A 12170-nucleotide genomic window follows, 5' to 3' on the forward strand; every position below is an offset into this window, starting at 1 on the left:
GCTGCGCCCCTTTCAACGTGCGCTTCCGCAAGGACCACGCGCTGGTGGGGCGCGTCTTCGCTTTCGACGCCGCGCCCCGGCCGGGTTTCGAGTTCGAGCTCAAGCTCTTCGCCGAATATCCCTGCGGTTCGGGCAGCGTCTACGCCGGCGTGCTGGGCTTGGCCAAGCAGATGTTCCACGACTGCCTGCGCGACCCCGGCAAGGCCATCTCGTCGGGCTACAAGTACCTCGAGTACGAGAAGCGCCAGGGCAGCGGCGACTGGCGCCTGCTGGGCGAACTCTTCACCGAAGCCGTGCGGTTCTTCCGCGATCCCCCCGCGCCGGACGCGCTGCCCCAACAGCACGCCGAGGCGACCGGCGCTTTGCTGCCCGCCTCGTTGGCCCGCGCCCTGCCGCCCCGGCGGCGGAGGAAGGCCTCGCCGGAGCCCGACGGCGAAGGCGGCGTGGGCAAGCTGACGGGCGAAGAGCAACAGCAACGGCAGCACTGGCTGCCCCCCGGGGCCGGCGCTTTGTACCCGCCGGGCGAAGGCCTTGCGACGGCCCGGGCCGAACCTTCGCCCATCGCGGCGCTGAGGAACGTGGCCGAGGCGTTAGGGGCCGGGCAGTCGCCAAAAGACGCCAACCCGCCCGCGCACTCGGCCGCGGCGGGCGCCCGGCAGAACAGTGCCAGCCCCGCGTCGCCCGCCGCTTCCTCCCAACACCGCCTGGTGCCGAGGAACGGCGAGCCCGGCTCCTCGGCTTCCTCCTCGGCTCACGCGGCGGCGGGCGCCGAGCCGGCCGGCGGTCCCGATTCCTCCGGCGCGGCCCCGCTCTGCTGTACCATCTGCCACGAGCGCCTGGAGGATACCCACTTCGTGCAGTGCCCCTCGGTGCCCGGCCACAAGTTCTGCTTCCCCTGCTCGCGGGATTTCATCAAGGCGCAGGGGGCCGCCGGCGAGGTTTATTGCCCCAGCGGGCAGAAATGCCCCTTGGTGGGCTCCAGCGTGCCCTGGGCCTTCATGCAGGGCGAAATCGCCACCATCCTGGCCGGCGACATCCGCGTCAAGAAGGAGCGGGACCCCTGAGCCCGAGCCCACCCCCGTCCCCCTTGGCCCGGGCACCCGGGGGCACCCGCTGGCTCTTATTAACTCGCTGCCTTGTTTTTTTGGGGGGGGGTGGGGTGGGGGGAGGCACAATTTGGGGAGGGGGTTGGTTGTGTTTTTCACCCTTTCTGACCGGAGACTCTGTATAAAAAAGGGGAGGGGGGAGTTGCAGGGGGGAAATTTGGGAGGGGGGACTCAATAACATCTGTAGGGGGAAGCCCCCCCCCCAAAAAAAAACCCTCTGTTTTCGGGTGCTGCTTGGGGGAGGGGGGAGGGGTGTTAGCGTTGTCCCGGACTCCTGGGTCCATCTCCTGGCGGTGCCTCGGGACGGGAAGGGGGCAGGGATGGGGGGCAGGCTTTGGGGGGTCCTCGTGGCGGGGGGGTGCAGGACGCCTGGGTTCTCCCCCAGTGCTGGGGGGGTTGTTGGGGTTTTGGGGAGGGGGGGGACGCTCAGGGTCCCTTTTCGGTGCTGACGCCCAGTGGTTACCGCGTCCCCCCCCCCGTGCCTTGGTTTCCCCCTGAAAGGGGAGGGGGGGTGCAGGCAATGTTTTGGGAGGCCCTACAGTAACCCACTGCTGCCCCCCCACCCCAGCACAGCCAAAGGCGCCCCGGGAAGGGATTTGGGGGGGTGACAAGTGCCTGTCTCCAGCCCCTTGTCTGGGGAGACCCAGGTGGGGGGGCCGGGGGTCCGCTCGCTCTGTTGCTTTTTCGGGGTCTTTTGGTTAATAAACAAACGCTTTGGGGGGTTTTTGTTTAAGCTGCAGCTTGGCTGGTCCTTGGGGGGGGGGGGGCGAGTGGGGAGGTTGGGGGTAGTTGGAGTCTGTGGGGTGGGATGGGGGGCAATTGGCAGCCTGTAGAGCGGGTTTGGGGCACGTGGGGCAGTGTGGGTGTCCGGGGGGCGGGATGGGGGGCATTGGGGATGTCCTCGATCTCTGTGGGGCTGGCTGGGGGGACATGGGGCAATTGGGGGTGTCCTGGGGGGTCTGGGGGGCTGGTTGGGGGCATGGGGTCGGATAAGGGGTGTCCTGGGAGCCAATGGGCAGTTTAGGGGGGGATGTGGGGCTTTTGGGGGGCCTCTGGGGTCTCTGTGGAGCAGGCTGGGGGGCAATTGGGGGTGTCCTGGGAGCCTAGGGGGCAGTTGGGGGGGGCTGGGGGGCAGTTGGGGGTGTCCCGGAGCCTAGGGGGCAGTTTAAGGGGGCTGGGGGCAGTTGGGGGTGGTTGGGGGTGTCCTGGGAGCCTAAGGGGCAGTTTAGAGGGGCTGGGGGGCAGTTGGGGGTGGTTGGGGGTGTCCTGGGACCTAGGGGGCAGGTTTGGGGGGGCTGGGGGCAGTTGGGGGTGGTGGGGGGTGTCCTGGGAACCCAGGGGGCAGGTTGGGGGGCTGGGGGGCAGTTGGGGGTGGTGGGGGGTGTCCTGGGAGCCTAGGGGGCAGGTTTGGGGGGCTGGGGGGCAGTTGGGGGTGGTTGGGGGTGTCCCGGGAGCCTAGGGGGCAGTTTAGAGGGGCTGGGGGCAGTTGGGGGTGGTTGGGGGTGTCCCGGGAGCCTAGGGGACAGTTTGGGGGGCTGGGGGGCAGTTGGGGGTGGTTGGGGGTGTCCTGGGAACCCAGGGGGCAGGTTTGGGGGGGCTGGGGGGCAGTTGGGGGTGGTGGGGGGTGTCCCAGGAACCTAGGGGGCAGTTTGGGGGGGCTGGGGGCAGTTGGGGGGGAATTGGGGGTGTCCCGGGAGCCTAGGGGGCAGGTTTGGGGAGGTGGGGTAAGGGGGGGTCAGGGGGGTCTGTGGGGCAGGTAGGGGTGTCCCGGGAGCCTAGGGGGCAGGTTTGGGGTGAGGTGGGGTAAGGGGGGGGGGTCAGGGGGGTCTGTGGGGCAGGTAGGGGGTGTCCCCGGGAGCCTAGGGGGCAGGTTTGGGGGAGGTGGGGTAAGTGGGGGGGGTCAGGGGGGTCTGTGGGGCAGGTAGGGGGTGTCCCGGGAGCCTAGGGGGCAGGTTTGGGGGGAGGTGGGGTAAGTGGGGGGGGGTCAGGGGGGTCTGTGGGGCAGGTAGGGGGTGTCCCGGGAGCCTAGGGGGCAGGTTTGGGGGAGGTGGGGTAAGTGGGGGGGTCGGGGGGTCTGTGGGGCAGGTAGGGGGTGTCCCGGGAACCCAGGGGGCAGGTTTGGGGGGAGGTGGGGTAAGTGGGGGGGGTCGGGGGGTCTGTGGGGCAGGTAGGGGGTGTCCCGGGAGCCTAGGGGGCAGGTTTGGGGGAGGTGGGGTAAGGGGGGGGGGTCAGGGGGGTCTGTGGGGCAGGTAGGGGGTGTCCGGAGCCTAGGGGGCAGGTTTGGGGGGAGGTGGGGTAAGTGGGGGGGGGTCAGGGGGGTCTGTGGGCAGGTAGGGGTGTCCCGGGAGCCTAGGGGGCAGGTTTGGGGGAGGTGGGGTAAGTGGGGGGTCGGGGGGTCTGTGGGGCAGGTAGGGGGTGTCCCGGGAACCCAGGGGGCAGGTTTGGGGGAGGTGGGGTAAGTGGGGGGGGGTCGGGGGGGGTCTGTGGGGCAGGTAGGGGGTATAGGGTGATTCGGGGGCGTCCGAGGAGGTGGGGGGCAGTGGGGGGCCGGGGGGGCGACGGGGGGGGGATGTAGGTCCGAGCGGGTCCTGGTGCCCGGGGGGGGGGGTCAGGGGGTCCCGGTGCCCAGGGTTGGGGGGGGACTTCGGAGGGTCCCGGTGCCGCTCCCCAGGGGAGTCCCGGTGCCGGGTTGGGGGGGTCAGGGGGGTCCCGGTGTCCGTCCCGGGGGGTCCTGGTCCCGGGGTGGGGGGTGTCGAGGGGGTCCCGGGGGTCCCGGTCCCGGGGGGTCCCGGTGCTCGGAGTGTGGGGGGGGTCGGGGGGTCGGGGGGTCCCGGGGGGTCCCGGTGCCCGGGATTGGGGGGTCGGGGGGTCCCGGGGGGTCCCGGTGCTCGGAGTGGGGGGGGGTCAGGGGTCCCGGGGGGTCCCGGTGCCCGGGGTTGGGGGGGGGAGCGGTCGGGGGGGGATCCCCGGTGCCGGTGCCCGCAGCCGCCAGGGGGCAGCACCGGTGTCGCCCGCCCCCCCCGGTAGCCCCCCCCCCCCCCCCCCGACGGGTATTTAACGGGACGGGACGGGCTGAGCGCGCTGCACCGGCGGCACCGGCACCTTCCCCGGAGCACCGGGCCGGGCTCACCGGGGGGGGGGGGGGGGCACCGGCCGCGGCGCCAGCGCAGCGGGGAGGGGGTCCCGGTCCCGGTCCCGGTCCCGGTCCCGGTCCCGGTCCCGGTCCCGGTCCCGGTCCCGGTCCCGGCGGCATGCTGGGCTCGGTGAAGATGGAGAGTCACGACCTGCCCGACTGGGGCGGCTTCTACGGGGACCCCCCCGAGGTGGGTACCGGGGGGCGCCGGGGCTGCGGCGTGCACCGGACCCCCCCCCCCGAGGTGGGTACCGGGGGGCGCCGGGGCTGCGGCGTGCACCGGACCCCCCCCCCCGAGGTGGGTACCGGGGGGCGCCGGGGCTGCGGCGTGCACCGGACCCCCCCCCCCGAGGTGGGTACCGGGGGGCGCCGGGGCTGCGGCGTGCACCGGACCCCCCCCCCCGAGGTGGGTACCGGGGGGGCCCTGGGGCTGCGGCGTGCACCGGACCCCCCCCCCCGAGGTGGGTACCGGGGGGGCCCTGGGGCTGCGGCGTGCACCGGACCCCCCCCCCGAGGTGGGTACCGGGGGGCGCCGGGGCTGCGGCGTGCACCGGACCCCCCCCCCCCCGAGGTGTGTACCGGGGGGCGCCGGGGCTGCGGCGTGTACCGGACCCCCCCCCCCGAGGTGGGTACCGGGGGGCGCCGGGGCTGCGGCGTGCACCGGACCCCCCCCCCCCCGAGGTGGGTACCGGGGGGCGCCGGGGCTGCGGCGTGCACCGGACCCCCCCCCCCCCGAGGTGGGCGCCGGGGGGCGCCGGGGCTGCGGCGTGCACCGGACCCCCCCCCCCCCGAGGTGGGCGCCGGGGCTGCGGCGTGCACGGTGGCACCGACGGGAGGCTACCGGGGGGTCCCGGGTGCCCCGAGCACCGGGGGTGCGGGGGGCCCCCGGGGGAGACACGCACACGCGTGTGCCCACTGGAGCAGCGGGGGGGGTGCGAGTGTGCAAGGGGGGTGCGAGTGTGCAAGGGGTGCACGTGGACATGCGTGGGGCAAGGGACATGTGTGGACATGTGTGTTGCAGGGTCACCCTAGGGTGCTGTGGGGGTGTTGGGGTCACCCTAGGGTGCTGTGGGTGGGGCTGGGGAGGGTGGGCGCTTGGATGGGTGCTGGAGCAGGCGCTCAGATGCTGGGAGCACGTGGGTGCCAGGATGGGTGCTGGGTTGGGTGCTGGGGTCAGTGCCAGGCTGGCTGCCAGGATGGGTGCTGGAGTGGGTCATGATGTGGGTGCTGGGGTCAGTGCCAGGTTGGGTGCTGCAGTGAGTGCTGGGGTTGGTGCTGTGCTGTGGTGGGTGCTGGGGTCAGTGCCAGGTTGGGTGCTGGGATGGCTGCTGGGGTGGCTGAGAGTGTGGGTAATGGGGTCAGCACCGGGTTGGGTGCTGGGGCCAGTGCCACAATGGGTGCTGGGTTGGGTGCTGGGGTCGATGCTGGGACAGGTGCCAGGCTGGGTGCTGAAGTGGGTGCTGGGGTCAGTGCCACATGGGTGCTGTGATGGGTGCTGGGGTCAGTGCCACAACAGGTGCTGGGTTGGGTGCTGCAATGGGTGCTGGGGTCAGTGCTGGGTTAGGTGCTGCAATGGGTGCTGGGCTTGGTGCTGGGGTCAGTGCCACAACAGGTGCTGGGTTGGGTGCTGCAATGGGTGCTGGGGCCAGTGCTGGGTTGGGTGCTGAAGTGGGTGCTGGGGTCAGTGCCATGACGTGTGCTGGGTTGGGTGCTGAAGTGGGTGCTGGGGCCAGTGCTGGGTTGGGTGCTGCAATGGGTGCTGGGGTCAGAGCCATGACGTGTGCTGGTATGGGTGCTGCAACGGGTGCTGGGGCCAGTGCTGGTATGGGTGCTGCAATGGGTGCTGGGGTCAGAGCCATGACGTGTGCTGGTATGGGTGCTGCAACGGGTGCTGGGGCCAGTGCTGGTATGGGTGCTGCAATGGGTGCTGGGGTCAGAGCCATGACGTGTGCTGCAATGGGTGCTGGGGTTGGGTGCTGCAATGGGTGCTGGGCTTGGGTGCTGGGGTCAGTGCCATGCCATGTGCTGGGGTTGGGTGCTGCAATGGGTGCTGAGGTCAGTGCTGGCTTGGGTGCTGGGCTTGGGTGCTGAGGTCAGTGCTGGCTTGGGTGCTGGGCTTGGGTGCTGGGGTCAGTGCTGGGTTAGGTGCTGCAATGGGTGCTGGGCTTGGGTGCTGGGGTCAGTGCTGGGTTGGGTGCTGCAATGGGTGCTGGGCTTGGGTGCTGGGGTCAGTGCTGGGTTGGGTGCTGCAATGGGTGCTGGGCTTGGGTGCTGGGGTCAGTGCTGGGTTGGGTGCTGCAATGGGTGCTGGGCTTGGGTGCTGGGGTCAGTGCCATGCCATGTGCCACGCCATGTGCTGGGTTAGGAGCTGCAACGGGTGCTGGGCTTGGGTGCTGGGGTCAGTGCTGGGTTGGGTGCTGCAACGGGTGCTGGGCTTGGGTGCTGGGGTCAGTGCTGGGTTGGGTGCTGCAATGGGTGCTGGGCTTGGGTGCTGGGGTCAGTGCTGGGTTGGGTGCTGCAATGGGTGCTGGGCTTGGGTGCTGGGGTCAGTGCCATGCCATGTGCCACGCCATGTGCTGGGTTGGGTGCTGCAATGGGTGCTGGGCTTGGGTGCTGGGGTCAGTGCTGGGTTGGGTGCTGCAATGGGTGCTGGGCTTGGGTGCTGGGGTCAGTGCTGGGTTGGGTGCTGCAATGGGTGCTGGGCTTGGGTGCTGGGGTCAGTGCTGGGTTGGGTGCTGCAATGGGTGCTGGGCTTGGGTGCTGGGGTCAGTGCTGGGTTGGGTGCTGCAATGGGTGCTGGGCTTGGGTGCTGGGGTCAGTGCCATGCCATGTGCCACGCCATGTGCTGGGTTAGGAGCTGCAACGGGTGCTGGGCTTGGGTGCTGGGCTTGGGTGCTGGGGTCAATGCTGGGTTGGGTGCTGCAATGGGTGCTGGGCTTGGGTGCTGGCGCCAGTGCTGGGTTGGGTGCTGCAATGGGTGCTGGGCTTGGGTGCTGGCGTCAATGCTGGGTTGGGTGCTGCACCAGGCCGGGTACCAGCACCCAGTTCTCTCCCGCAGAGCTACACCGGGTCTCCGCTCCCCACCGCCCTCTCCCCCTACCTCCCCGCACCCGTCACCCCGCCGCCCTACGCCCCCGCGGCCGAGCCGGCGGCACCCGCGGGTGCCGAGCCGCCGCCGCGCCAGACGCTGACCCCCGCCAAGCCGCCCTACTCCTACATCTCGCTCATCGCCATGGCCATCGAGCAGGCGCCCGCCAAGATGCTGACGCTGAGCGAGATCTACCGCTGGATCATGGAGCTCTTCCCCTACTACCGCCGCAACCGCCGGCGCTGGCAGAACAGCGTCCGCCACTCCCTGTCCTTCAACGACTGTTTCGTCAAGGTGGCCCGCGGTCCCCACCAGCCCGGCAAGGGCTCCTACTGGGCGCTGCACCCCGGCTCGGGCAACATGTTCGAGAACGGGTGCTACCTGCGGCGGCAGAAGAGGTTCAAGTTGGGCGAGAAGGTGAAGAAGGCGGCGGCGGTGGTGGAAGAGGCACCCGTGGGTGCTGCCGGGGCACCCGCCTTCGGCCTGGAGCCACCCTACGGCTTCAGCCACCCTTTTTCCATCTCCAACCTGATGTCGGCTCAGGTGGGTGGCCGGGGTCAGGTCGAGGGGCACGAGGTGCCCCCCGGCGGTGCTTTTGGGGTGCCGGCCCGGCCCTCCTACCAGGTGGCACCCGAGTCTCCCGCCTGCTGCCAGGGCTTCTACGGGCGCCCGCCGCTCGATGCCTCGTAGCGGCACCCACGGGTGGCCCGGGGCTGGGGGTGGTGGTGTTGGAGGCACCTCAGGGTGCTGAGCTTGGGCACATCAGGATGGACATGGGGACCTTGAGCCCAAGAAGGGCACCCAAGGGACCCCCAGATGGATGTGGGGGAGGGCCACTGAACCCAACAAGAGCACCCAATGGACCCCCCAGATGGACGTGGGGACCATTGAGCCCAATGAGGGCACCCAATGGACCCCCCAGATGGACGTGGGGACCTTGAGCCTGACGAGGGCACCCAAGGGATCCCCAGATGGACGTGGGGACCTTGAGCCCGACAAGGGCACCCAAGGGACCCCCAGATGGATGTGGGGGAGGGCCACTGAACCCAACAAGAGCACCCAATGGACCCCCCAGATGGACGTGGGGACCATTGAGCCCAATGAGGGCACCCAATGGACCCCCCAGATGGACGTGGGGACCTTGAGCCTGACGAGGGCACCCAAGGGATCCCCAGATGGACGTGGGGACCTTGAGCCTGACGAGGGCACCCAAGGGACCCCCAGATGGACATGGAGGGTCCTTGAGCCTGACAAGGGCACCCAAGGGACCCCCCGATGGACACACAAGGACATTGAGCCCAATGAGGCCACCCAACGGACCCCTACATGGATTCAGGGGGACCTTGAGCCTGATGAGGGCACCCAAGGGACCCCCAGATGGACGCAGGGGGACATCAAGCCCAACGAGGGCACCCAAGGGGCCCCCAGATGGATGCGGGGACCCTGGGGGCACCAAGATGGACCTGGAGACCTCAAGCCGGACAAGGGCACCCTGGGGACATCCGCATCGACCTGGGGATGCCGAGGTGGACCCGGGCGCCCTGAGCCTGCCAGTGGCACCCAGAGGGCTCCCCGAGGTGGACCCGGGCGCCCTGAGCCTGCCGGTGGCACCCAGAGGGCTCCCCGAGGTGGACCCGGGCGCCCTGAGCCTGCCGGTGGCACCCAGAGGGCTCCCCGAGGTGGACCCGGGCGCCCTGAGCCTGCCGGTGGCACCCAGAGGGCTCCCCGAGGTGGACCCGGGCGCCCTGAGCCTGCCGGTGGCACCCAGAGGGCTCCCCGAGGTGGACCCGGGCGCCCTGAGCCTGACGGTGGCACCCAGGGGTCTCCAAGATGGACCTGGGGCCCCCGAGTGGGCCAGGGCAGACTGAGCCTCCGCCACCCTAGACTGTGGGGGGGGGAGGGTTTGGGGGTGCCAGGGTGGCCCTGGGTGTCACCCCGCACACGTGTCACCCTCCTCTTCCTCGTGCCCTTCCTCCACCCCCCCCCCCGGGGATTAAAGAGCTTTTTAATATCGGCCCCCGCAGCCGCCTCCTCCCTGCACCCGGTGTCACCCGTGGCCCCGGGCTGGGCTGGCACCCATGGGTGGGGGACACGCGCTGGGGGGGGGATGGAGGGGGCCGTGCACGGCCACGCAGGGACGTTGGGGCCACGGGGTGGGGGGGATAGGGACGTGGGGCACCCCAGGGTGGCAGCCCCCCCCCGCTGCACACGTGTGTCCCCGCACCCCCCCCGCTGCACACGCGTGTCCCTGCACCCCGACACACACACATGTCCCCGCACGCCCCGATGCACACGCGTGTCCCCGCACCCCCCCGCTGCACACGCGTGTCCCCGCACCCCCCCGCTGCACACGCGTGTCCCCGCACCCCCCTGACGCACACGCGTGTCCCCGCACCCCTGATGCACACGCGTGTCCCTGCACGCCCCGATGCACACACACATGTCCCCACCCCCTCTGATGCACACGCGTGTCCCCGCACCCCCGACGCACACACGTGTCCCTGCACCCCGATGCACACGCGTGTCCCTGCACGCCCCGACGCACACACACATGTCCCCACCCCCTCTGATGCACACGCGTGTCCCCGCACGCCCCGATGCACACGCGTGTCCCCGCACCCCTGATGCACACGCGTGTCCCCGCACGCCCCGATGCACACGCGTGTCCCCGCACCCCTGATGCACACGCGTGTCCCTGCACCCCCCCGCTGCACACGCGTGTCCCCGCACCCCTGATGCACACGCGTGTCCCCGCACGCCCCGATGCACACGCGTGTCCCCGCACCCCTGATGCACACGCGTGTCCCTGCACGCCCCGACGCACACACACATGTCCCCACCACCTCTGATGCATACGCGTGTCCCCGCACCCCCGACGCACACGTGTGTCCCTGCACCCCGACCCACACACGTGTCCCCGCACCCCTGCTGCACACGCGTGTCCCCGCACGCCCCGATGCACACGCGTGTCCCCGCACCCCTGCTGCACACGCGTGTCCCCGCACGCCCCGATGCACACACGTGTCCCTGCACCCCGACGCACACACGTGTCCCTGTCCCCGCACGCCCCGATGCACACGCGTGTCCCTGCACCCCCGACGCACACGCGTGTCCCCGCACGCCCCGATGCACACGTGTGTCCCTGCACCCCCGACGCACACGCGTGTCCCCGCACGCCCCGACGCACACGCGTGTCCCCGCACCCCGCCGCCGGCCCCCCGCCGCCCCCAACACTCGGCCCTTTGTGCGCGGCGCGGGCACGGGGCCCACGGCGCCGGTGGCGGCATAAAGCCCTGCCTGTGCCCGGCGCCAGGCTCTGCCGCCCCGTGGGTGCTGGGGGGGGGGCACCGGCCGCCCTGGGTGCTTCCCCCCCAGCACCCCAAAATTAGGGGGTGCAGCCTGCGGGCACCCCCTAATGCACCCACTATGAAGGGGCCCAGGCGTCCTGGAGGGGTGGGGGGCAGTGGGTGCTGGGGGGGGTCGTGCAGCACCATGCACCCTGCCCTCGGACCCCCCCACACACCCCAAAATTAGGGGGTGCAGCATGTGGGCACCCCCCTAATGCACCCGCTATGAAGGGGCCCAGGCGTCCTGGAGGGGTGGGGGGCAGTGGGTGCTGGGGGGGGTCGTGCAGCACCATGCACCCTGCCCTCGGACCCCCCCACACACCCCAAAATTAGGGGGTGCAGCATGTGGGCACCCCCCTAATGCACCCGCTATGAAGGGGCCCAGGCGTCCGGGTGGGAGGGGGGCAGTGGATGCTGGGGGGGGGACGTGCAGCACCGTGCACCCTGCACTCGGACCCCCCCCCAGCACCCCAATATAGGGGAGAACCACCTGCCCCCCCCCGGGGAAGGGGCCCAGGCGTCCGGGCGGAGGGGAAGCAGCACCCCGGGGTGCCACGTGGCCCGGCGGGCGCGGGGGGGGGGCGCTGGCCGGCAGCGGGGGCCGCGGGGCCTTGTTTATGAGCTGCTGCTGACGAAGTTTCCCAGCAGGCCCCCCCCCCCCCACGCAGGGCAGCCAGGCCTCGGGGTGACCCCCCCCCCCACAGGGCGCGGGGGGCCCAGCCAAGGGACCCAGGCGTCCGGGCGGCTCCGGGTGCCAACGTGGCCTCCGGAGCTGCCCGTTTTGGGGGTGGTGGGTGGGGGTCGCTCCACTCTGCAGGGAGCCCAGGCGTCCGGGCTGCCCCCACCCCCCCCCACCCAAGGGAGGACCTAGGCATCCGAGGCAGCACCCTTTCCCGCAGGGCACCCCGGGGTGGTGGCGGTGTGGGGGGGGTTCCCTGGCTGAGACCCAGCAGACTCGTGGCACAGGTGGCGGAGCTTGGGGGGGGGGGTTGTTCCCCTCTGACTGAGACCTGAGACCTGGCACACTTGTGGCACTGGTGGTGGAGCTGGGGGGGGGGTTGTTCCCCTCTGACTGAGACCTGAGACCTGGCACACTTGTGGCACTGGTGGTGGAGCTGGGGGGGGGGGTTGTTCCCCCCTGACTGAGACCTGAGACCTGGCACACTCGTGGCACTGGTGGCGGAGCTGGGGGGGGGTTGTTCCCCCCTGACTGAGACCTGAGACCTGGCACACTTGTGGCACAGGTGGTGGAGCTGGGGGGGGGGTTGTTCCCCCCTGACTGAGACCTGAGACCTGGCACACTTGTGGCACTGGTGGTGGAGCTTGGGGGGGGGGTTGTTCCCCCCTGACTGAGACCTGAGACCTGGCACACTTGTGGCACTGGTGGTGGAGCTGGGGGGGGGGTTGTTCCCCTCTGACTGAGACCTGAGACCTGGCCCACTCGTGGCACTGGTGGAGGAGCCAGGGCAGGGGGGCAGAGACCTGGCCCACTCGTG

At 71.0% G+C, this 12170-nt stretch overlaps 2 protein-coding genes across 2 annotated transcripts; both read left to right on the top strand.

Annotated features, from left to right (window-relative positions):
• The first annotated feature begins 6 nt into the window (after window positions 1-6).
• IRF2BP1 (interferon regulatory factor 2 binding protein 1) lies at window positions 7-1831 on the top strand. Its single transcript, XM_068909683.1, has one exon. It carries the CDS (start codon window positions 171-173, stop codon window positions 1062-1064), a length of 894 nt encoding a protein of 297 aa, XP_068765784.1. The 5' UTR covers window positions 7-170; the 3' UTR covers window positions 1065-1831.
• A 2526-nt stretch (window positions 1832-4357) lies between these two features.
• Window positions 4358-8078, top strand: FOXA3 (forkhead box A3). Its single transcript, XM_068910556.1, has 3 exons — window positions 4358-4483; window positions 7298-7742; window positions 8032-8078. The coding sequence occupies exons 1-3, from the start codon at window positions 4358-4360 to the stop codon at window positions 8076-8078; spliced, it is 618 nt and encodes a 205-aa protein (XP_068766657.1).
• Window positions 8079-12170: the final 4092 nt, after the last annotated feature.

This window comes from Struthio camelus, chromosome 16, assembly GCF_040807025.1.
Source record: "Struthio camelus isolate bStrCam1 chromosome 16, bStrCam1.hap1, whole genome shotgun sequence".
Taxonomy (NCBI): Eukaryota; Metazoa; Chordata; class Aves; order Struthioniformes; family Struthionidae; genus Struthio; species Struthio camelus.

Bases quoted from the DNA above. Each gene is read 5' to 3' on its own strand.
- IRF2BP1 (XM_068909683.1), top strand. From the start codon at position 171: ATGTTCCACGACTGCCTGCGCGACCCCGGCAAGGCCATCTCGTCGGGC.
- FOXA3 (XM_068910556.1), top strand. From the start codon at position 4,358: ATGCTGGGCTCGGTGAAGATGGAGAGTCACGACCTGCCCGACTGGGGC. The intron at 4,484-7,297 runs GTGGGTACCGGG...TCTCTCCCGCAG, and splicing joins ACCGGACCCCCCCCCCCGAG to AGCTACACCGGGTCTCCGCT. The intron at 7,743-8,031 runs AGGTGAAGAAGG...GCACCCACGGGT, and splicing joins GAGGTTCAAGTTGGGCGAGA to GGCCCGGGGCTGGGGGTGGT.